General features: G+C 40.3%; 1 protein-coding gene and 1 long non-coding RNA gene across 6 annotated transcripts in view; one reads left to right on the top strand and one right to left on the bottom strand.

Moving 5' to 3' along the window:
- The window catches only part of LOC122999727, a 36,971-nt gene that overhangs the window by 6,894 nt on the left and 3,876 nt on the right, over positions 1-26,201 (bottom strand). For 2 of the 4 annotated variants that reach the window (XR_006407809.1, XR_006407808.1), the window contains exon 3: positions 19,278-19,326. This is a non-coding gene — a long non-coding RNA (uncharacterized LOC122999727). Of the gene's footprint in view, positions 1-14,764; positions 15,368-15,392; positions 17,707-19,277; positions 19,327-26,201 lie in introns of those variants that run through there. The other 2 variants (XR_006407810.1, XR_006407807.1) reach the window with 2 other exon arrangements.
- On the top strand, positions 7,712-13,602 carry LOC122999726 (homeobox protein OTX2-like). Of its 2 annotated transcripts, none has more exons than XM_044376902.1 (4): positions 7,712-8,410; positions 10,891-11,103; positions 11,536-11,687; positions 12,138-13,602. In XM_044376902.1, exons 2-4 carry the CDS (start codon positions 11,007-11,009, stop codon positions 12,759-12,761), a joined length of 873 nt encoding a protein of 290 aa, XP_044232837.1. In that variant the 5' UTR covers positions 7,712-8,410; positions 10,891-11,006; the 3' UTR covers positions 12,762-13,602. The 2 variants fall into 2 exon arrangements, with proteins under 2 accessions (XP_044232837.1, XP_044232838.1); XM_044376903.1 differs by lacking the exon at positions 7,712-8,410 and adding an exon at positions 10,652-10,772.

The raw sequence follows: 26,201 nt of genomic DNA, 5'->3' as shown, positions 1-26,201 counted from the left end.
TTGAGAGGTGTTGATCATAGCCTGAGGCAGAATGATTAGGGATCCCAGTATCTTTCCTAGGATGTGCTACTGGGCTAAGTATGTGGCACATTGTCAGACTTAGGGAAATAGACGGATTTGGTTGCCCTCAGTGTTTGCAATTACCATTACTGTAACCGTTACTGTTGCTTATAGAGCAGGAGAACAAAAGTAAATTTGTGATGTTGTGATGCTAAGGATCAAATTTACTGGTCAACATCCAAGTGAGAGGGACAATAAAAGAGGAAGACAAAAAAAGAGAAGTACTTGGTTTTAATCTGAGAAGAAAAACGAGGGAGTCAATATAAGAACGTAAAGAAACGAGTGAAAGAGGGAACCGAGGAGGAGGGCAAGGAGCACAACAGAACCAGGGGGAGTTAGAGGAGAGAGGAGAGGAGGGGGCTTTCATACAAAAAAGCCTCTCTTTTACTTATAGAAAAAAGAGCAAAAGAAAAGCTTCTTCTCGCCTCCTGGACGCAGTGTCAAACCCAATCAGTGTCTGGCCTGGCAGTGCTGCTCGTCTCCCAGGCACCGGCTCACAATGGAGGCGAGCCACGGCCGCCACACCTCTCACTTCCAATCTGCATCCTCCAGGACAGGCCTGAGAGCAGGGGGCCGTGGGGAGGGACAACAATGCACCTCAAATGTTCAAATTCTCATAAAAAAATCCCTGTGTGGTGAGAATTGGATTAGCGAGTAAAAGTGGAAAAAAAAAAACACTCCTAAAGTAGCTTTAGATCAGTTCATGTCGATTTGGACAGTTAATATCAGATTTTATTGTTAAAAAGCTGACGTAAATGTGGCTTAGGATAAATGGCAGGGTGTAGGTAGGGCTATTGTTCTTAAAGATTTTCAATACAGGTGGAAAGAATGGGACTTAGTGTCAGGGTGTACACACGTAAAGCCAAACACAAACATGGATAAACTGCTCGACGATTACAACGACCAACAATCCCTGAGCTGCGGAGTCCCGCGCTAATAAACGTGAGCAACAAGGCTTGATCCTTAAAAACCTCGCCACTCAAATAAAAAAATGTCTATCTTGAATAGACACCCCCCTAAATCGCATTGTTGAGCAAATCCTGTATTAAAAGGAAAGAGTTACTCTGCATTTATACTCTTGAAGACTTTAGTTAAGCCAGTGCCTCTGCCACTTTGCAGCGCGGGCTTCATCCAGCCTGAGTAAATCCGTCTCTCAATGGCGATTGGCTGAAGCCGAAGGGGCCATCTTTTTCACACGCTTCCTCACTCGGCACCCCCTCCCTCTCGGCTAGTGTTTACCCGTCACCAAACAATGGCTGGTTACTGGCAATTAAACAGCATTTTACGAGGAATCCGTGGCACTGGTCTAATGGCATTACTGTTGGATGATTCAATCCTTGAATAGTCAACAGGATTTTGCCTCTCACCAGGAAAATACTGCTTCATCGAATTACCCGTATTACATAGATTTACCCAAAGCTTATGATTCAGGGTTCACAGATTACTGCTTGACTAAAAGATGGCGGGAGAAAGGAGTGATAGGCCGGGAAAGAGATGACTCCAAACACTCAGAGGCTTCAGAAGACTGTGGATATTTATCTAAAACCTTTTGCAGATTTAGAAAAATGATACCTGAATGCAAAGATTTGTTCTCTTTTACTGTTAACTCTTTTTCTGACTGTATCTTTAATATCCATTTGACGTTGCAAGTCTTGAAAAACGGTTTACACAACAACATCTACAGTCACGACTCGACAACACACACACACACATATACACACACAAACATATAGAAGCCAAACTGCACATTGTGCCCTTTGACCTTTCATGGGTCGAGTCGGGCTGGGCAGCTCGGGGAACCAGGAAGACCGGCCAAGTCCATTATCTCACAATGAAGGGCTAATTACTGGGCCTGCAAGCCTCAAATCACACGGCAGCAGACTGCCTGTCTCTGTCCTCTGCTCACCCAACATCTTAATTGCTCTTTTATTCTCTCTCTGTTTTTACTGTGCCTCTCTCCCCAACTCGCCTCAGCCATTTCACACATAAAAGCAAGATGCTAATTGCCTGCTATGGAAATATTGGGCCTGTGATTAGCAAGGCGGAAGGTTTGGCTCGTCTGAGTTTCCCTGTCTGTATGAGGTAGTGTCGAGCCAGCATGACGGGCGTAAAAAATAGGAAACCGCAGTCATTGGCGGTGAAAAGAAAATTCATTTTTCTGTCATTCACATGCGGGGCAGGGTTGACAGTGTGAGGACTGTCATTGTGCTCCAGTGGCAATTTGTCAGACTGCTATGTTGGCAAAATGTTGATAGAAAATCCGCTTGAAGAAAATTACAGGAAAATTAGCTCAGGCAGAGTTTGTGTGTTGTTATCATGAGCATTGACATTACTATGAGACAAATTATTTTGTCTCCTTATAGTTTAAATATTATGCAAACAGGGAGTCAAATGCACAGAGCCCAGTCTGGACCACTAATTGTCAAGCTAAGTTAATAAAAGGATGGTCATGATTGGTTGATGAATTATTATCAAGGTATTGTGTTATTATCTATGATGAGTAATTTACCTGAATTATGTTCTCCCCCCTGACTTATTATCTCAATCTAATAATGGCTGCACATAATCATTTAATAAGACAACAAGGGTTAGTTTTAATAGACTCCGTCTTCTGAGGTATATACATACTGTATGGAAATGAGGCCCAGTGGGGGAGTTTGCTTCAGTTTATGCTCTTTATAACTCTCTAATCCTCTTTTTTTTCTGAAGAACTGCTGCTGTTACAAGATATTTTCTCCACTTTGCAATTGAGTAATGGCCAACTTTAACACATTTGTTATGTCAGTCTCTTTTTCATCAGGAAGCAAACTAAATATTTGTGTGAAAATGCATTTTTATAAGAGTACTGTGTGCAAATAATATATGAACATATTTTTACTTTTCAAATTGTATCCATTACCAATGAAAAATGTTTCTACATGAATTATATATTAATTAATTAAAAATTTATATTGCAGTTTTACAAAGTGCTTTGTAAGAAGAGGAAAATAGAAAGAAGGAGATAGAAGAGACAGAGAAGACACACATATAACAAGGTATATGATAAATGTATAACCAACTAAGTAAAAGTTATAAAATCAAGAAAAATCCAAAGAAACAAAATGAATTTTAAGCACTGACTTGGCAGCCCTGAGAGTCAGCTAGTGCAACATCTTCCCCTCTATTCATTTTTTGTACTATTGTGTCTTCTTGCTAATCTTTAGCAGGTTATTTCAGTAACGTTCCTTCAGTCGGAGTCACCTGCCATTTGACCTCAGACTTGTCGCAGTACCAAACCAAAGCTTTCCGAGAACCTTGGCGGATATTGAAATGCTCTTTCAGACACTTTCTCGGGTCCCCAAGTGCTTTGTCCAAGTCTCTGGAAAAGATGGAGAAGGCAGAGAGCCTGGTTTTCCCAACGGTGGGAGCAGTGGAGTGTTTGGTCAACGCAGTGATTGGTGGTGGGGGAGTTTGGGGGCCAAGGGGGTGCAGGTCGGCTGTTCAAAGGCTGGCTTTTTGCATTGTTGGTCAGTTGGGGATTAAGGTCCTCTGTGCAGCAGAATAGCCCCTCTAATTAAAAAGGATAAGAAGGCAGAAAAATAGCGAGAGGCACGGGAGGAAGCAAAGAGAGAGGGGAGAGGGGAGAGCAAATTTGCGGAGAAAAGAAAGAAAAGAAAAACTGTTTTCAGTGTCACTCCTGCAGCCGGGCCCATCAATTCAGACTGGATTAACTTTACACTCCTCCTTCTTATTTCTCTCTTTTTCTTCTTCTTCTTCTCTCTCTCTCTCTCTCTCTGTGTCAATCTCTTCCTCTGTCTCCCTCTGTTTGCTGCGATGCTGCAGTTTCCGAACTTTGAGCTCCACTTGCACTTTATCCTCTCAAAAGGACCAAAGTACAATAAAACAATGCATTCAGAGCATATAGATGGACCTCAACAATGCTGGATTGACTTACTTCTGGTTTACAGCGATAGATCATGTAAAAACTCCGTCATTTAGAAAAAATACTTTTCAGGAATTCAGCTCCTACTGCAGATTTTTGTAGAGTGAAAATGTGTGCACGGTTGCATTTTGCTATGAATTCAGCCACTTGCACCAGTTTGTGTGTGCGTGTGTGTGTGTGTGTGTGTGTGTGTGTGTGCTGCTCAGTATTTGCCATCATCAGAATGTGAATAGAGGGCTGTGTGCTGTGCCCCAGATGCTGGCTGACAGTAGGTGGGCTGTTTGCCATGGGGATGCCAGGTTGTGTTTTTGTTTGGCCCTCCTCTGTCCTGCCTGCCTCCCTCCCCTTGCCCGGTGGGAGGTCTGGGGATTCTGGGGCTGGTCCCTGCTGACCAATACCCAGGTATGAGGCCTTTCAGTTTGGCAAACACTAGCTGTAGGCTGTGGGAGGTTAACGAGGTACCAGCAGGGACAAGACATTCAACCCTCCCATGGGCAAACCACAAGTGGTGTATGTATCTCAATGAAGGGCATGAATATGATATGATGTAAGCCATGTGGCAGTAGGTGCATAGAGGGTTAAATGCTAATAATACTGCAGGTGCAATAATATTCACTGACACTCTATCTGACACTATCAAAGACAAATTCTTTCAGCTAACTACATGTAAGTCTTAGAGCCGTGTAACACCAGCAATGCTTGTTGCAATGATCGTAGGAATGCAATCAGTGAATTAGCAAACCGTCTTAACATTGCTGACCTTTGAGGGAACAGAGAGCCATTAATGGAGGAAGTAATTGTAGCTTATTAGCTGTGTTACATCATCCAGTAATATTTAACTCTCCTGTGTGAGGAATGATTTACATTTATGAGACAAGAATCGATGAAAGAAATATGTAAACTGTGCTAACTTATCGTCCTGTTAGTAGCTGAGATGCACAATATAGTAAATATAGTGCACTATATAGTAAATAGAGAGTGATTTTGGACAATGACTTTATTTAATGAAATGATGAATGTAGAGCTGCAATGATTAGTCGATTGATTGATTATTCGATCAAAAGAAAAGTTGTCAGCAACCATTTTGATAATCGATTAATCATTTCAGACATTTTTTTCGAGCAAAAATGCCAAATATTCTCTGGTTTCAGGTTCTCAAATGAGACGATTTGCAGTTTTTTTGTCATTTATGACAGTAAATTGAATATCTTAAAGTTTTGGACTGTTGGACAAAATGAGCAAACTGAAGACATCACTGTCGGCTCAGAGAAATCGTGAATGTCATGTAATTCGTTCTATTTTTTAACATTTCATCGACTAAACAATGAATCATGACAATAATCGTCAATTAATCAATAATAAAAAGTAATCATAAGTTGCAGCCATAGATGAATGAGACTTATTGTGACTGATGAGTGCTCACATGCTCCCAGTTGGCTTAGCGGTTACATTGCCAGCAGAAGTTCATGAACTAGCCCTGCAAGTAGTCTCTACATCATCAAGCCTCCAGCACGGCCTGTTACGTGAAGACACAATGATGAATGTGTGACAGGGCCTTAAAGATGCCTTAAAACTACAACTGACATTTTGCAAAAATCACAACCAGCTTTGTCTCAGTTGTTTTCCTCAGAAACACCTGCTGTCGAAAGCGCACAGACTCTATTCATAACACAATTCAATATCCATGGACGCTCACTGTGGTTCCTTATTGTAGAATCATCAATATTGCTACCTCCGCTATGCCTATCAATAAATCTATCAATGTGAGGTTCTACAGTGCAGATGGCAAAAAAAAAAGCAAACAGTCATAATGTCCAATACAGTGCTGTGTGTGTGTTTGTGTGTGTGTCAGTGTGTAACAGATGGGGTTGGTTGAGTGGGCCAAGTCATTGATTTGACCTTGAGATGGACAGCTGAAGTGGACTGAAATGGTTGGTTCAAAAACTGAAGATCTGATGATATTGAGGACTAAAATGATTAGATAGATAGATAGATAGATAGATAGATAGATAGATAGATAGATAGATAGATAGATATTTCAAATATAGATATGTGATTCACAACATGTATGCAAAAAAGAGCTATAAAAATTAGGGCTGCACCAGTATATTGTATATATTGTATATTGTTTCGAAGCAAGCAAGCTCTAAAATATTAAATAAAATATTAATATTAAGGCCATCGCCAATAAGGTTAAACTTTTAAAATCATTTTACAGTTTATTAAGTGAGGTACTAATGAGTTTGGGTCTAAAATAGATAACAAAAATGCAAATTCCATAATTGACCAAATATGGCATTAAAAATATGAAATAATGCTTTTGTAAAGCTCATTAGCTGCACATTTCTAATAATAGATAGATTGACAGATAGATTGACTGAATCCAAATGTGAATTTGTGGAGATGCAATACCATTTCCACAACATTTCTTATGATTTTTATTATCATTACTTTTCTGGAGCCATATAAATCCTGTTATGGGGAGCAAACAAAAGGCTGCTGGAAGAGGAGGAGGCAGCACATCAAATACTATACATATACTATACATATACAGTACATATACATCCTATACATCATACTTTCCTCATGCCAGCCAGTATTATCCAGCAGCCTACACTATGTGAGAGTGAGTATCTCAGTCCCACGATTCTTAGCCTTCAGATCGTCTCCGTAACAGCAGGAGAAACCGTGACTTCGTCAATTGGCCTGGAGACAGGGGGGCGGGCATATTGCCACAGACGTTAACAAGCGACTTCACCTTTTTACAACCACGGCCCCGTTTAGCTGAAACGCTCCCCGGGGCTATTAGATATTTTTCCGATGAATTATATATCACAGCTGAAGATGAAAGGACTCTGTGTGAGCCAAGAACATAGCTGTGGGACAACAAGAAGACCAAATGAGCCCGGTTAGGCTGTTTGTTTTATTATGGCCGTTGAGGGAAAATGGGAAAAGTGGACGCGAAAAGGAGTTTTAGTCCCAAAATGAAATTAGGTACATTCAGCCTTTAGATAATATTAACAAAAATATTTTTTCCATCAGATTTTCCTTCAAATAGACAAACAAGTGACTTTTCAAGCCAGAAAATACTGAAATCGCGCTTAATTATAAACAATAAGATAATCCATAGATAGGCTACTGTAAATGATTTTCTATGGAGTCCGCAGTTAAAATGGTCGTATTGATTTTAAGCTTGTCTAACAACCCACCAGCCTCGCAGTCTGTTCATCTGGCATGTAGACTCCTAATTAGTCCTCTAACCTGCTGGTTGTTTGGGAGCCTCAATCAAGACCTTCATTAGAGGATGCTGGAGGCCAAAGTTTGGTCAAAATGGGACGAAACCAGTTAAACATTCAAACTCACTTTGATTCGCGGGGTTCAAAACGATCGCTAGGCCTACATATTAGCGAAAAATAGCAATTATTATGAATACGGCACAGGCGTTTATCTAATCCAGAAATGCAACTTGTCCCCTTGGACGCAAATTGGAGGGGTGACAGGAGGAGGTAGTACCTATAATAAAGTAAATGTTAACGCCAACATTGCGTCGATAAAATATGCTTTCAAGTTATGTGTATAAGAAAAAAAACATGATAAAAACGCATTATTTGGGCTGTGGTGTTATTGTTTTGATTTTAAACAGAGAGAGAAAGAGAAAGAGGGGGAGGTGGGGTGAGGGGTGAGGGGGTGTAGGCAGCTTCACGGGACATTTTTAAAATCCTCTTTGGTTACAGAATCAAACCGTGACAGATCCCCAAGAAGTTATTTTCACCTCTAAACGCAGCAATGCTTCGGTTTTGCTTGCTCAGCTTATTCTGACAATTAAATATAGCTGCGACTTTTTTTTTTTTAAAACTCACACTGTTTTCCCATTTTGAGGTCGAGCTTATTTTACAGATAACTACAGAGCCGACTGTAAATTGGGGCTTGGATCTGATTGGCTGCTCTTCTCTCGGTCAAGTCCTGGGTGCTGACCTTTAAAGTAGACCTGCATACTTTGTTTACTATAAATAAAATGTAAACGTCTGATTATTGCGGCTGAAAAGGTTGCGTTCAATATTTTCCTTGATTTATATAATAATACTACAGATGCCTTCATACTGAATAGTCAGAGAGGCTTTGCAGAGATGCTCTGGAGTTGATGTTGCCACCAACAGGCCACTTTTTACTCCAGCTGCATCCACATCTGCCCGTCATATTTTCTCTCATTTCCATTGGCTGCTAAAATTCCTCTCCAGTCTCTCTCTCTCTCTCTCTCTCTCTCCCTCTCTCTCTCTCTCTCCATAAATACTAAGCATCTCCTGCTATTATCCGCTTCCAACAAGCTCACCCGGGAGAAAACTAATCAAAGCCGCTTGATATTACCCTGCTCTGCCGAGGACAGGCTTTTTTAGAAAAAGAAACTGTTTCAAACGTCAAACAGCTGAAGTAAGTGCTTTATTTAACTGTTAAAGCTGATATTTTCTCTTGTGATTCAGTGAGGTTTTTTTTTAGCTGCATGAGGTGGAAATGAGGGTTGATGCACACGGGGGAGATAATTGGGGAGGCGTGTTTTAAGAGGAAACTTTTCTCCCTCTCTGCTGCTCTCTGATCCTGCTCCGAGCAGAGAGGCGTTCAACCGACTAATAGCAGGACAGCGGAGCAGTCCACAACTTCAAATAATGCTCACTAACTGCTGCATGTTTGTAGCGCTCAGCCAGAGAAGGGAGGGGGGTTACCAAAGTCAAGTTGTAAGCTGACAGCATTTTTTTTTTTTAAATGTTAAATCACATATGTAAATATTTCACTTTATGTAATGAAACTTCCTGGAAAGTTTCATTTAGATTGTGGTGATTTTATATAATAATTAAAACTTACCTATTCTTTTTATTTATTGCTGAATTCTGACAATAAAACTTTTGCAAAGTCTTTTAAAAAAATGAGTGAAAAAAATGTTCATGTAGCCTAAATGCATTGCAAATGTACAGGAAGCCATTAGACCCGAAGCAATAATATCTAATAATAACAATAATGATCATAATAAAGCTCCATATGAACGTGCATGTGTCAGTTTGGGAAAGTGAGTTGTAGGGTTGTTATGGTGGTAGTGGGGGGGTGATGGGGGGGCTGTCTGGCAGTCAGCTGGTCTGATAAATACAATGCCAGTCTTTGTTTTATTTTCGTGACGCAGAAAATTAAGGAGGCCTGAATGCGGAGTCGTGGCTGGCGTCCTGTAATCAGGCCAGCGCGTGCCATCCGGATTATCTCGTTAATTTCTTACAGAAAGACGAAAAAAAAAAACAATCCTGTAGCCAATAATAATAATTAATGACTGGGTATTTATTATTGAACGGGTGTGGAGCAACCGGTAGCTGGGGGTCTGGGTAAAAAAAAGTGACAGATTGAGTATAGGAGTGGCCGTTATTGGCTCTATAAAAATGGAGTGGTTCAGCTAAAGAGAGGAGCACCCCGAGGTCCTGGGAGCTTTATTCTACAGGTAGGTGTCACTGGAAAACATTCAGCAGCATATGAAAGTTAGAGGAATGAGCTATTAGAGAAAGGAAATATGAAATCCATCTATGTTTCCAGTGTTTTTTTTAATTAAAATTTCTCCAACTAGGCCTAAATATGGCCATACCAAATATAATATAATGTATTTAATAATGAATATGATAAATTGTTGGGACGTAGTCTGTGTCTATTGAGCTCAAATGAATTTATACTGATGTAATTTCCTATGTTAGGCCTATACTAATTATATGATATTCCAGGTAAAACACATATTGTCTGTAGTGAGCATATTCCTATTCATGAATTAATTATAGCCCTATAATATTCTTATGGGAAAGTAGTATAGCTAAATATCCTTGTCAGTGTTATTTAGGCTGCGCTGTTTCTGTTTCTTGTAGCTGTAAAAGTTATAATATTTTTTCTAGATTATTCGATTATTTTAAGATCTTACGGCCTCATACACTACGCCTTGAGCTGAAAGGGAATAATGTTTATTATGTAAGGGGAAAAAACGCGTATGTCAACCCTATATTTCCTTGTTTGTTTATATTAAGATTAAGTGCCCCCCCTTGCCCCCCCATCTAATCAACACTTTACGATAGTCTCACCTTCCAAATCTAATTACCGGGAGCAATTCATTAGGGAAGGAGGGGGAATCACCCCGAGGAGTGTCAATAATATGTCAGAATTAGCCTTCACTTTGGGGAATGTCTCCGTGTTTCTAATTATTTGCTAAAGTTGTCCTTCGTATTTTAATTTCGTTACATTTGAATGTACAAGGGTTTTAGTCGAAACACACAAAAGGCCCCCAGATATAGAAATGAAGATGCTTAGTTGTATCTGAATGAGCGCTCAGTTTGCAGTATTGGCTTCTTTGTTTGTTCCCTAAAGTCTTTTGTTATCAGCATTACTTATCGGTCAACAGTGGGCTTTGTTTCTGCAAATGGCCCCCCAATCAGCTGTCTATTTAGCTTCGCCTAACCTGCATGAGGGTATATGCTAATTGAGTGCCCGGTTGGGGCCCAGCGAGTGTGCGCATTTTAACGACAATGTTTTGTTTTTGGTGGTACTAGGAGAGGAGGAGAGGAGTGTGTTTTGGGGGGTAATAAGGGGCGGGGCTATAGTAACAGTTAGAGTGTGTGTGTGTGTGTGTATGTGTGCGTGTGGTAGGGGGGGGTGATGGCGTAAACGCCTGTCAGCCAGACAGAGCATCCTCACTACAGCAGGACAGCTGGGGGTCTCCACTCGGCTTTAAGAGCCCTGCAAGACCAAGGACGCCCACTTCTTCAAACCCAACGCGGTGCGTAAAGGCTGCGCGTAAAAATCAGCGGACGCAGACGAATCCAAACCACCTCTTTAAAAGAAAAACAAAACAAAACAACAAACACTTATTTTTCCTGTTCTGTGTCCTCCTTCAGATTGACGTGGACCAGGTGAAATACCAAACGGTGACGCGAGAGGATTAAAAACACAATTTTCTGCCCTATTTTTTAATTTTTTTCCCTCATCGGTGCCCCGATCGTCCGGCCGCAGCATGATGTCCTATTTGAAGCAGCCGCCCTACACGGTGAACGGACTGAGCTTATCTACCTCAGGAGTGGACCTGCTGCATCCTTCAGTGGGATATCAAGGTAGTAAACCCCACGGTGCAACTATTTTCGTTAGAAGAAACTACTTTGGTAAATATAAATATAATAATTTGACTGGTTTTGATATTAATAAAGAATTGTTACCTCTATCACACAACATGAAATTGTTCAAACTAATTTCTAATCATTTGAATCAATCCGCACGTCTTTTTTTTTTTTTTACATTTTTTTTTTTTTTACATGTGTACATCAACAGCTTACTTGTTATCATGTTTTAAAGTTCTTCATTATGATCATCTATAATAAAACCTGCTTTAATCATGTATAATATGGGGTCATGTGTTGGAGATCTAGTCTATTTCTGATAATTGAGGTTGTTATATGTTAAATAAGATGATGCTGCCTATAAAATCAAGCTGTATTTCGTTTCCTGTTTCCATTAACAGTTTTTTTTCTTCCTTCTTGTCTTAACAGCAACACCTCGCAAACAGAGGAGAGAGAGGACGACCTTCACCCGGGCCCAGCTCGACTTGCTGGAGAATCTGTTCGGCAAGACTCGATATCCTGACATCTTCATGAGAGAGGAGGTGGCCTTAAAGATCAACCTGCCTGAATCCAGAGTTCAGGTGAGTCTCACAAAAAACAAACAAATAACTGACTCACACAGTCCATTCAGTGACAGTAGATTCATTTCAATTTGCCCATAAAAGGTGAGACACTTGAGGGCAAAGTCCTCTCCATTGTTGAAGGAGTATCAAGTCACCTCTTGAGAACATTTGGTCTTTCTTGCTAATTGATCCCAGTGTGAACTGCTCAGAAACGCATTGTATAATTTACCCACTTTTCTATTTGGATAATAGAGTTTATACACCTTATAATTAGGCCTATAGTGATAAAATGTCAGGAAAATAAAAATCCTTACGTTTCTGAGGATAGGCTATAAAATGATTTGGCCATGTGATTAATTGAGTTCATAGAGTATATTTTTAATACTGGAAATAGTTAAATGAACATTTCCAAACCCTAAATTGTCTTCACAGAAAATGAAATTAATCCAATCGCTCATTTTCTTCCAGGTATGGTTCAAAAACAGACGAGCCAAACATCGCCAGCAGGCCCAGCAAACCCAAAGTGGAGTGCAGAGCAAAGCTGTCAGCAAGCCGGTGAAAAAGAAAGGCTCTCCAGTCAGAGAAGCCAGCTCAGAGAGCGGAGCCAGCGGGCAGTTCACGCCGCCCTCGAGCGCCTCACTCCCGGCTGTGAGCAGCAGCGCTGCGCCGGTGTCTATCTGGAGCCCGGCCTCCATCTCCCCGCTCTCCGACCCGCTGTCTACCTCCTCCTCCTGCATGCAGCGCTCTTACCCCATGACCTACACCCAGGCGTCGGGCTACAACCAGGGCTACACGGGCTCTTCGTCCTACTTCACCGGGATGGACTGCGGCTCCTACCTTTCGCCTATGCACCACCAGCTATCCGCCGCGGGCTCCGCCATGAGCCCCATGGGCACCAACGGGGTATCCAGCCACCTGAGCCCCGCGTCATCCCTCTCCTCGTCGGCCTACGGGGCGGCAGGGCTGGGCTTCAGCGGCGCTGCAGACTGCCTGGACTATAAGGACCAAACAGCTTCCTCATGGAAGCTCAATTTCAACGCGGATTGTTTGGATTACAAAGACCAAGCAGCGTGGAAATTTCAAGTGTTGTGAAAGGAGAAAATTAACAGGACAATTTTCCACAGACTGCAGACTAGGCTACAGGCAAATAAAGCCCAAGGTTGGGAGCAGCAAGTGCAGCGTTTTTACACCACTAGGCCCCAACTTCAGAGCAGGACTGCCAGCCGGCTGTCTCACTTGTTGGGTTAACTTATTGAACATTCAGACTGACTTCTCCCCAACTTTGATCAAGGACACGGAACAAATTTGCTGACCAAAAGGAAAAAAAAGGATCAAGAGAGCGAAAGATCCAAGCTTAACTTGGTTGAGTTTGAGGAATAGGTCAGGTTTTCTTATAAGCTCCTTAAAGACTCCCCTCTCTTGTCTTTTTTTTTTATATAATTTTGTTGGCACGCGGAAGGGCCCCTTTGATCAAAGCGTTGTGCATGAATGTGTGTGTGTGCATGTGTGCGTTATAGAAAGTGTGTGAGAGCAGCTCTGACATGAACTGGATGCACTACTTAATTTATGAGAAATATGTTCTAAGTCTAGTTATAAGAGACAATCAGCCCGTTTGCGTGTGCTCATAAAATGTCCCTTCTGTGTTTTTGAATTATTATTTTCACCCCTGTGTTAGATTTTTTTTTTTTTTTTTGAAAGTTGTGATTCTTTGTAGGCTACTACCTGTATGCGCCACAACCAGCTGTCAATTTGATAGTTTTTTTATTTCCATGTCTCGAGTGTTAAATGATAAATTATTATAAGGACTTTTAGTTGAATGAAATATGGGAGTAAATCAAACGAGCAAGCAATGCAAAGTCCATTTGAGCTGTATAAAAGGCGGCGAGAAGGCCACATACACACACTAAATAACAATAAAGATCACTTGACCTGACCCAACGCTGTGCCTGCATGTGTAAATCCATCTAAATCTTCTGTCTTCATTCAAAGTTTTTATCACATGTTCCTCTACACATCACCACAACATGTCAACCAAGCCTGTCCTTCACAAATTATTAATGATTTTACACACTTTTTGGGGGGGTTTAACATCTATCTTATTGGTCGCCATTTGATCTTTTGCAGGAAAATATCAGTTATTTGACCTTAGATGATCAACAAAATGTTATATTATTTCTACTGCTACATTACAGCCTATAAAGTCCACGATTTCTGTCACAACTGCCTGGGCCGGCAGGAATGTGAATTATGGGAGAGAGTTATGTTAATCCCGTCTCATAAAGAGGATAATCCAACATTTTTATTGACGGCTGCTCTTTGGTTCTGGTTCACCGCTGGCCAGTTCACACGGAGAGATGTGAATGAGCTCTGAGGCAAACATGACTTTAAAGACAAGTTATACAAAAAAGGAAAAGTAGACAAACTGCAGACTAGTGGACGTTAAACTGTCACAGTCTCGTGACTCGTATAGTAAATAAATTCATTTTGGGAAACTGCCACAAAAAATAGGCAAAACATTTCAGAAAAGCAACAATAAGTGGAGATTATTTAAGACAACATCATCACTAATAGGTGAGTGACTGAGTTCAAACAAAGTATATTGAGAATCTAATATCAACATTATGTCCAGACTCACATTATCGTTAATAAAACTGATAAAAGATTCATTGTATCTATCAAATCATCTGTATCACATCCAGGCATCTGTTGCAGGGATATGACATTTGGATTTGTGTATTGCGGACATAAACCGGGACATGCTGAGGGGTTTTTAGGAGGAGAGATACGAGCCCGCGCAGGTCCAGAGGCTCGTGCGTGGATTAAAGCAGAAGAAGGCTCGTGCTATCCGTCTAATTAGGATGTGACAGGAGAGGCTTCTTATAACCGCAGTGACTTTTGAAGGGGGCTTTGTTGTCCATTTGACCCACAATTAGCACCAAATGACACACACAATTAAAGAGCAACAAACAGCCAACTATTAATGTCATATTGCTGTTTTTATTGTTACTGGATAAAGCTTTAAAAATCAGTTACGTAAGGATTTGAAGTTGGCACAAGTCTAATCACATAGAAATTTAGAATATTAACCAAGAAAAGACATTACAACAGTTGTAAAAATGATGTGCAGGTAAAAGAAATTTTAATAATTCATATAGAATAATGAGTCATAATCAGCTTTATGGGAGGAAATCAGTCCCATCCAATGACGTATACAGTCAAATCTATGAAGATTAGAGCGCTTACATTATGTTTTTCTTAAGGTTTATGATTGAAAATCATATAGATGATATAGGATTTTTTCACAATAGTCCTCTAAATATATTTCTTTCTTGATCCAAGTATCATATTCAAAGCTTCAACAGGTTCAATAAGCAGTAAGTCAGTCCCTCTGCAGCAGGAGGACCGGGGCCCTCGAGTATCCATTCGGTTTTAATTAAGCACAAGCGGCACTAAAGGGGACATATGGGTCCGGCAGACGCGCTTCATTAATCCTCTCATCTCATTTGAGGATGTTAAACAATAAAAAAGAGCCTCGGAAGCCTCTTCTTGGCCGAGGCGACCGCACATTTTGTCGACCACCGTCGCCCTGAGGCAGGGCTTTCCCAAGCGGCTCCACTTCACCGTGGCCCGGGATTTCCAGTCCAGGTTTCCCCGCCGGCGGAGAGGGGATCCAACGCCGGAGGGGCTTCTCCATCCTGCTTCACAGCGGCGAAGAACCCGTTATTTAAAACTACAATAGGCTGTTTAAGTGCTGACAATAATGTGACACGAGAAGTTAGGATACCCAAAAATGTGTCAGAATCAACATTTTTTTTTGGTCAAAATACACTAAAGCTGTGTGTCAAATTATAGCCTATAATCAAACATGGTAAAATAATCAAATAATTAAATGACATTTTTTTTCTAAAACATTGGCAGCCTTGTAATAAATCTTAAATAAGTCTTTATTGCCTAATAACATACTGTATAGCAGTATATTACTGGGCATTATCATTGTACAGTGTATTCAATAAGATTATTTGGTTAATTTAGGTTTTTATTTATTTATTTCATGTTATTGTTTATGATTTTTTATTGTATTTTGCTGCCTCATTTGCTTCAGGATTTATCTGACCTTGCTGCTGTAACACTGAAATTGCCCATTAGGATTATTAAAGTACAAACCACATGATTTTAAAAAGACATAAATAGAGTTATAAAAAAAACAGAGGGGTTGAATTAAGATTTTATTGTAAAAGAGGCATAAAGAGGATGAAATCTCTTGAAAGAAAAATCCACTCAGGAATACCTCGATTAACACAACTATCAAATAAGTAACTAAAGCTTAAAAGCCTTTGTATAATCACAGAGAATCTGTTTTGCACCAGCATTTGAAGTAAAAAAATGCTCTTTATTGGTGATAACATGCTGTGTAATATTTGTTGCTTGCCTTCTAAACAACATTTTGATGCATCCCTAATTATTATAGCTCCTTCATTTGTTTAATCCTAAGTAAACCAGAACATTTATGGACAGTGATCTTTTTTTTTTTTTTTTTTTTTTGAGTCAGACTAATACATCAGGCTTAGTGGGAACAGACCAAAATGTCAATTATTGTCTGGAGAAGAAGAAAGGCATGACACAAAACATCAAGATATGTTTATCATGAACAATTCATGATTTGAACCGTTGAAACAAGCCTATCAGGGTGATTTTAAATAGGTTATGTTATTATCAGCTGCACTATGTCACTGACAGGCATATGACTTTGTGTTTTAGGAAATAAGGATTAGTGAAAGTATTGGGGCAACAGTAACCGTTTGGTAAAGTGGGATATATGGACCTGATTTTTTTTTCAACAGCAGTTGCATAAAATAAGCAGCAGATAAACAAAATAGAGTTTCTTTTATGAAAAAACAGAACATAACAGATAAACGGCAAAATTTGTCGGTGAGAATATAACTGAAGACTATTGTTATGCATAAGTATGTGTCCTACATTCCCAGGGAGGCAATGTCTATCACATATCAGCACACCAACACATACATAATTCATCTGCGACAACAACAGTCATGGAATCTCATTTAAATGAATGAAACAATAGTGTTTCTGTACTCCTGTCAGACTGGCGGTTGAGGAATACGTTAAATGGTTAGAAGTACATGGCGTTAACACTTTGTGACCCTCTCCATCCGTGTTAAGCCGTGTAATGTTTAGAGTGATTTCATCTCATGGATTACACAATTTGATGAGATTAAACTCGATGCACACAGTAAATGTTGCCATGTGAGGGTTTTAAATGGGACTTAAAGCAACGCAGAATGTTCTTTTAATTGCTCCAAACGCTGCACTAGGGGTTGACTTTAAAGTAGGTGCAGCTGAAATCATGTTAAATTGACTTTCATTTACACTGTCCTTATTCTGGCCTAAATGTTGATTAATGTGCAACAAAGTAGGAGTCACAGAGCTGTAAAAAAAAGTGGACCACAGTTCATATGAAACTGTGAGCAAATACACTACTTTTTTTTTTGGATATAACATAAACACGTGAACATGAAATTGCAATTAATTGCCAGTGTATTGGGTATAAAAGGCTGTTGACTGAGCCAGATTTTGTCTACATGGAGAGTTTGGTGTTATTGTGCATAAAATCTGGATCGTGTGCCTGTGCAGCGGGTGTATTACAAGGTTTATTTGGCTTTCTTCCAATTTATGGCGGAAATTGCTGCAGAAAATGTTTACAAACTGGACCTCCTGAGTGCTGCTCCAATAATAGTGGCTGCTTTCACCTTCTGTCGATGCTATTTTTGCATTAAAATCATGGCATGCTACAGGTTTTTTAATTTTCATGTGATGAAAGTGACACTCTGCCTCGAACAAACACAAAGGCAATTGTTAATACAAGATAAAATGATCAGCAACATAAATTTATAGCTTTTTTCCGTGAGCAACTGAAGATCATATCATGACGAAGGCCACAGGGTGAAATGTTTCATCCTCTTTAAATCAATTAAATGCTGTTTGATTTCTCTTAGTCATCTTTTTGAGTGGAAGAACTCTGCGGGCAAAAAAAAAAAAAAAACCCTTTAAAGATTTCAGGATGAGCACAGGCCTGCTCTGAAATCATAGAAATCTGATTTGTATCATAATCTGTACATTAATCTCACCCAATAATAACTCAATTCATGCAGAATTAACTGATTTTCAAGACATTAGCCTGTTACGAATGTAGGCAAACCTCTTACAAAGAAAACATTAGTGAAATATTAAACTAAATGAGTGGTGCTAGGATTTGAGTTTGAATTCTCTACCGTATGCCTGGAGCTACAGAAGTGAACCAAAATATATTGCTGAGATATTGTCATTCAATGAAATACAGCAGTGTAAAAACACACACAAACACATATATATAAATACACACACACATACAGACATAAAGCAGAAAGCTGATTACAGGGTTAAAGGAAATCCAGCATATGTAAAAGAGAAAAACGAATTGCCATTAGAGAATTAGTGCTTCACATAAAGTTAATGCCTAGTTAATGTTTCTTTTTTTTTCCTCAGAAGCATCCATTTAGCTTCAGAACCAATACAAACTTGGATTATGTCGACAGTGGACATTCAGCCAACAAAGCACTCCAGCCCTTATGAGAACAGACCATTAGCAGTGGGGGGGAAAAAAAAAATCATAAATCTCCTTATAAGAGCAAAAGGGAGATGTTATAATAACAGATTACATGCATTTAATGGCCAAATTTACATCCATAAGCTTGATGCGACGCTGAAAGCATTTGACACAAACAGATGTTTTGCTGAGTGACGTTTTGTCAAGGAAACTATAGGACGAGGAGGAGGCGATGTTGTAGGCAGCTACGGAAACGGTTAAATCATTATGAAATCACACCCGCACAGTGGTTGTTGCCAGTTTATTCAGCAAAGTGTGATCTGAACCGGTTGTTCAGAGGCTGTCGGTCTTTGACTGTATAACACAGGCACCGAGGAAGTTTCAATCCAGTGTGCAAGCTTTTTCTCTTTCAGAAAACACCGACTGACTGAAGCTTGTTGCTGTAAATATTAAATCTGAAACGTAAAGCAGGTGCTACACTTGCCTATAACTTTGAAAACTAAAATCCCAAATGTGAGCAATGACTTCTACATACCGTTAAGTCTGTTCATGGGGGATATTTGTACTTACATAACCAAAAAGAACTGCCCTTTATTTATACGAACAACATACGTATGAACTACAAATATGTAGCTCTACCTTAAAGTGACAGTGATTATGTTTGCTTACAGTATGTTAGTCATGTAAACAGATAATCATGTGAGCTACCAGTGGATGTGGTGTATAAAAATATCAGCATACAAATGGACATTAGAGAAGTGGATTATGCTGCAGGATGATTTTGAGATGTTTCTACAGACATTTTGATGTTTATTTTGCGTCGTAAAAACTTGTAATCCATCGTAACTGAAATGAATTTGAGGTGACTATGACTGGTGTTCTCTATGAAGGATGAAGGTGATTGTTGGCTACTAAAAAATATATAGTTTGGTTGGATTTTTTATTTTACAATACATTATGTGAAATATTTGATGAAAAGCAATCTTAACTCAAGGTCAACTTACTAGCTTTTTTTTGAGCGTTTAACTGCATCCTATGGTCATCCTCAGCAGACTGTAATGGAGAAAGGGACATGTTCATTATCGAGTGGAGATTTCTTTTGGCGAACTACTGTTTCAAATGTCGAGCACGAACTTTCACACTCAAATAATGTGAAATAATTTACACTAAGTTTAACCCATAAAAACAGACCAAAAGCCGAAGCAAACAGGTGTCATGACAATTTTTGTAGTTATCATACAAATATTGTTTTTGTAAGTATTCATTGTGGTATTTTACGCCTTTATTAGAGATGTGACAGTAGAGAGACGACAGGAAATGACTTGAACAGACTTGAACCATCATTCCAAAAATTTTGTTCTTTTTTTTATACAAATAACTGCAAGACTACCTTAAAATAAGGTCAAATCAGTGCCGACAGCACACTGAGTGGACAACATGTTGGACACGCAGTGACCTCAACTGTCAAACCTATCCTGTACTCCTGATACAATACAGAGGTCAAAGGTCAAGGGGCCTCCTCTTGCCTCTCAGACCACGTTACAGTATAAAAAATCATACAAAACCACATACAACTCTATTTATGTTCATCTCTGCCACGTTTAGAGACAAGCAGGACGTGATTTATAAAGAGGAATCTGAACTACAGCTGGTGAGCTACACGACAGGCCTCATGATTACAGTTTCCTAGTTTCCACCGCTTTATTTAGCTTTCTCGTCATTCTATGTGTGTCTCTCTGGGCAGATGGAGAGGTAGTGCAGTAGAGGAGGATGGATGCAGAGTTTGTTGACAGATGCCTCTCTCCCCGCCCCGCCTTGTCTCTGCCCACCTGTTAAGTGAGCTCCTGGAGGCGAGTGTGTCTGTTGTGGACGCACGCAGGGAGGAGGTGGCCGGGGAGGGGTGGACTGGAAATGCTGGTACGCGCTTCCCTGCGGCGATCTTTCTCCTGTAACAAGTCTGGTACCCCTGGCGCGTGTGTATGTGTGTATGTGTGGGCGTTAGGTGTGTGTGAACGAGTGCAGGTGTGCGTCTCTATGTGTGTCTCCTCTCCTCCTGTGGTAATATAAAGCGTAGAGTGCGGAGCAAGCCTTGATGCGTTTGTGGATCAATCATATGTGTGTGAGTGTGTGTGTGCGTGTGTGTGTTTAGGGGAGCAGGAGGCGTGTGCCCTCCCTGCACCCCCACAGCCGCCACACGCCTGGCCACCTGCTCTGGGATTAGAGAGCATGCGGATTACACGCGTCACAATGGAGATACACAAACACAAATATGCCCTCGGCCAACAAAGGACACACACACACACCGGACAGTCTCACCACTAATCGCTTTTAGCATCTTCAATATTTTCATAGTTTGGGAAATAATGGCTCTGGACGTTGTGCACGACATGACAGATGCTATTCATGCTTTTGTTGACTGATGCTTTTAGGTGCAGGAGTTGAAATTTTGAACTTATGGATTCATTTCTGTATGTTTATTGAGGAAGGCTTAAAGAGAAAAAACGTTCACATGATTGTTTCACTTGGTTTTTACATGTGTGTATGTGTGTGTGTGTGTGTGTGTGTGTGTGTGTGTGTGTGTGTGTGAGAGAGCTGCCCAGGGAGGTGTTTTGCGATGCATGATTCACTGTGTCCCGCAACAGATCTGCTGTCCTACTTTTCAAACATAAAAACATTGTGACGTCAACACATAGAAACCAACAGGCGATCCCGACCACCAAAGGTCCACAAAACAGGAACGCTGCCGTTAACAACAACAGCGTGGACGACATAAACACAAAAAAACAGAAACTCACATTCACAGAAACCCAAGTGACAGACGCATTACTGGCAGCCCTTGTGTGTTATTTAAAGGACAAGAGTCCATCCAAACATGACTCAATGGGCTTTTCTCTACACAAAGTCCTGTGAAGAACAGTGACTCAGGGACTCAGTGAAGCATCAACAGTCATAGGCTCGGTTGTTGGAGTGAGTTCATTATGGGCTTACTCACCATACGGGAAAACCTACTGCCCTGTACACAAGAATTTAAATGGTCATTCAAACAATTTTACATGCCGTTCTAGTCTACTCTACTAGTCATGGGTAGCACTACACAGCATGTAGAGACAGTTGTATGTGTTCTTAGGCTTTTAGGGACTAAAAGTCAGGATATCTCAACCACTACCGCACCAATTTTGACCCTTGTTTTTTAAAAATCTGTATCTCACAATCCCCCAACCGTAATGCAAGTGCAAAAATCACTGGAGTATCCCTTTAAATGTAAGTTTATAGAAATAAATAATGATGAAATCAATTCACATAATAATAAAGGTGAATTACATTTTTAACCAGCAAACACTGAACACAAGCATCATTTTCCAACATCTTGAATCACAAGTAGATTGTAGTTGTATGACTTAGTAAGGATGTTAGTTATTGGTGTAATTTCTGAAGAATAGCTAGATAAATTAATAAATGAGTGTTGTCAATGTCAATGATGACCAGAGTGGGGACTTGTGGAGCAAAGGAGGACATTATTAGAAAATTCATACATATTCTTGTGAGTAGCCATCAGTTGCTTGCATGTAAATTTTTACAGTCATCGCTCTAACATTTGCTGTTGTGTAAATGATGTAATGTGGCAACAACATGCAGCTACAGTGTCATTTAATCACATTATATATTCAACCTATCAGAGAAGTGACTGTATGCTGATGTAAAAGGGTGCCAAGATCCTGATGTATAGCCACATATGACCTACTAGAACTGTAAATGTTTAAGGACATTTTAAAACATTTGACCTTTTAACACTTGTTGGGTGATGGTGAAGAGTAAGAGGCCTTCAGGTGTCTTGTGTGTGTGTAAAGTGAGTCATGGTGGGATGGATGGATGGATGGGGGGGGTATCTTCTACCAGTCTTCCCCCTCTTCCTTGCCTCCTTTTGCCCCACGGGGTCGGCGGGTTTGTTTTGCTAATGACCCCATCCCGTTATGACCTCATTCAGTTTGCGCTCAGTAATTGGTGGCACACTGATACACTGCGGTGTCGGGGGAGGGGCTCACGCCTGGGGGGTGGGGGATCCCATTGTAAACATTCCTCCCTGACAAATAAAGTATTGTTATTGATGATTAACGGCAATGAAGGGTAATGTGAGTGTGAGTGTGTGTGTGTGTGTGTGTGTGTGTGTGTGTGTGTGTGTGTGCGTGTGTGTTTGGGCAGGGAAAAGAACAATGAGGATGATGTAGGGAATGAATGATTGAATGATGGTGACAAGTGAGGTGTTACCACAGATTAACTTCAACATGGAGGGAAGTGGCAGTGATGAAGATGACTGAAGAGATGAGATGAGGTGATTTTTTTTATGTCATGCTCTATTGATGACGCTCTTGACACCTGCAGCCACTGAAGTTCCCTTGAGTTACACTGCTTAATAAAACTGTATGTGGATGGATTATTATTAGTATTATTATCAGAAAGTCACGGGTAAAAAGTAACTACAGGTACAATGTTGAAGTATTTTGAGTATTTCCACTTCATGCTACTTTATTCTTCCACTCCTCTAAATGATAATAGATAATATTGTACTAAAATGCATTTATCTGACAGCTGTATGTACTTTTAAGATCAACATATTACATACAGAACATGTGATCAGCTTATAAAATATGATGCATAGTACGAGAACAAACTACTCAACAGTATCAAGTAGTTAAAATAAGCCTCAGCTCCCACTATTTTTTCATTTCTCACATCCATAGCTCCCACTCCTCACTCTTACTCTTTTTTTCCTTAAATTTCCTGTTTAATTTCTCTGTTTTCTATTTATTTTTTTCTTTAAACTCTATGTTGAGAATGTTTTCACCTAAACTGCAAGAATGTGTAAATGTATTACATTTTCTTTCTCCTTTTCAATGTCATGTGTACGTATTTGATTTTCACACAAGGAAATGAAGATGGGAAGCAGAAGCTCTGCTGAAACAGCAAGAACATTAAATGCTACTTACACACTGATGCATCAGTAATAATTATCCAATAATCTAATATAACACTGACATTGGTTATTCTGCTTTTACCTCTGATATTTTAAGCATATTTTTAAGCTAACACATTTGCACTTCTACTAGTAAAATTATGAATAAAGACTTTTACAGGCAATAAAGGATATTTTTACATTTAGATATTGCTACTTTAACTTAAGTCAAAGATCACAATACCGTCACTGCACAAAGAGAAGATCTAAATAAGTTTCACTAATGTGTTGGATATCGTTATTAGCTATGACAGAAGGGAATAAGTTCCTGTCTCATCCTCCACCTCTCTCTTTCTAAAACTTCCTTTTCACTCACGGATGGAGGCCTCTCTTTTTCCACGGATGGAAGGTAAACTTGTAGACTCATAATATGGCACGAAATTATACCCTCGAGATGTGTGTGTATGTGTGTGTGTGTGTGTGTGTGTGTGTGTGCTTAAGCGTTAAGTGGCTGCATGTCTCCTGTGAGAAACGCCTGGGGTCATTCATGGGTTTTTCAAATGCGTCTGTCTACATGCCATTATTCAAATGAATTCAAGTGTAAGTGTATAAGGTGTGTGTGTGTGTACTAATGATTTCCACTGAGGAAATGCGCCATCGATTGTACATCAAAAAAAGTCACATGATAGTTATCAGTGTTAATTATCATGTACTATGTGTAATATGTAATTACACAGACATTATTCTCCTTGATTATAGAGCATTTATAAATTTAATTACCATGTATTATGTCTTCTATGAGCATGTGCGTGTTCTGTATCAATGGATTTGTCAGGTTAACAAAATGCTCCGCTTGTGTTACATTGTGTGTGTCATGCAGGTGAGCACCACGGGACCCCCCCCCCCCCCCCAACCTCTCCAAACAACATCAAAAATAACGAAAAACATCAGGATGACAGTGCTTGTATTTGCGTCTGGTTTATATCTGAAAAAAACAAACACTACACATGTGTACATGCGCCCACGAATACCCACAAATGCAAACACACACATGCACAATCTTGCTTTTTTTTTTTTTTTACTTTCAGCGGGTGGTAACAAAAGTCATCCCTGCAACCACCCTCCTCCTCCTCCTCCTCCTCCACATCCTCACCTCTCCTCTCCCTCTCTCCCCTCTCCTCATCCCACTATCACATCGGACAGGGTCTACTTATAGTACCACGCCAGAGAGGAGAGAATGGGGAAAGAAAGGGTATTATGACAGTGAGGAGAGAAAAGAGAGGGAGCGAGAGAAAAGAAGGGCAGACAGGGTATTATGAGAGAGAGGGATGAGAGCAGTGAAGGCATTTGGAGTCTTTATTCGCCTTCCTAAGCCACGGGCTCCGCTCCCAATCCGATTGGTCGATACGGCCAGCCATGTAAATGAAATGCAAAGCAGAGAGACCCTGACTTCCCTTTGCCAATTTGTGGGGCCCTTTCTCTCTTCCTCCGCCGATGGCTTCGTTCTTTTATCAGTCTGTCTTCCTCTCAACGTGACGCCTTTCTTCTTCAGTATCACAGTCTGCCGCCTTCAACCTCTGATTCTTCCTCTCTCTCTCTCTCTCTCTCTCTCTCTGGAAGATAATGATTTGCCTTTTTTTTTCCCTGTAAGAGCTGAACTCTGCACTTCTGTAATGTTCAGCTCGAAGGATTTAATCCACCGAGGCTTTTTTATTTCCTGGGAAACTCCAGTGGTGATTAAGCATATGCTCTTTTGCATGTGTGCGACCCTGTTTGTGTGTACGCACAAGCACCGCACACTCTCTGTATAATGTTGGATTTGAGGCCGTTAGAGGTTCTTTTCCACTTGCTGCCTCTTTCACTTGCAGTTTTCTTTAGTTGCATTAGAGGAAACTGCACAGGCTTCTCTAACACATTATTTGTTTATACCAAAACACTCTAAACCACTCCCTGATGTGGTATAGACATTTCATTTAATGTCCGTGATGGAGACCCTCCTCCACCCCTGCAGCAGGAGGGTCTGTTGACACTAAACTCTTCCCAGGGGGTAGACTACTAGTAATGGGGGCTCTGGCTGCGTAAAACCCTGGCTGTGAGATTTAGGTTGCAGTTTATTTATTTTATTTATTTATTTTAAAGAGTCTAATCAGCTCCAGCAGTGTTTCGTGTTTTTTTACTTGTCTTTTTTTTTTTTTAACAGGATGGGATGGGGGGTGACAGGCCAATAGACGGGGCAGGACTGATGATGATGTTTTAAGTGGAGACAAATGCAACAGTCTGTTCCAGATTAAAGATGCCCACCACCACTGTAATCCCTGTAACGCTGCCAAATTGGTATTTTCCCTTCCCCTCCCCTGAACTGAACTGCACTGAATGGGCAGAGACTGGGACAGTAAGAGAGTGACATGTCTGCGCTGAGCTGACTGAACGCCCTGGCCTTGTGTAGAGTTGGACTAAATTTCTCACTTAATTGCTCTGGAAAAAAAACCTGTTTGTGCCCAGGGTTACTAGAAATTAGTTTCAGGCTTTCCCCCTCTCTTTCAGACTCTTCGAAAAGTACATCAGGCTCAACTTCAGCTCTACTAAAGAAAGATGTGTGAGTGGAGCTGAAATATAACTGTAAGCAGGTAATACGTATGAATAAGGCAGACAAAATAGATATACAGTAGAACAATGAAGAAGTGATTGGATGAGTAAAAATGCAAGAATAGAACAAAGTGGAGCGCAGAACAAAGTTGAGAGAGAATAACTGGTCTGTTGGCCAGCAGAGATGCTCCCAGATTGTTTATCATGCAAACACTGCCACCTGCAGGCTGCTCTTCAAAACATAACTACCTCCTAATACAGGCACAGAACCAACACAGGACTTCTAACACTCACACAGACATGCACAGAGATGGTGGGACAGAATATACAGTTTGTATATTCCCTCCAAAATGCATCTAAAAATACAACTGCTGAAACTGATCATGTAATA

The sequence above is a fragment of the Thunnus albacares genome, chromosome 16 (genome assembly GCF_914725855.1).
Source record: "Thunnus albacares chromosome 16, fThuAlb1.1, whole genome shotgun sequence".
NCBI lineage: Eukaryota > Metazoa > Chordata > Actinopteri > Scombriformes > Scombridae > Thunnus > Thunnus albacares.
The sequence above is the reverse complement of the archived record's forward strand: the minus strand, read 5'-3'. Positions and strand labels throughout refer to the sequence as shown.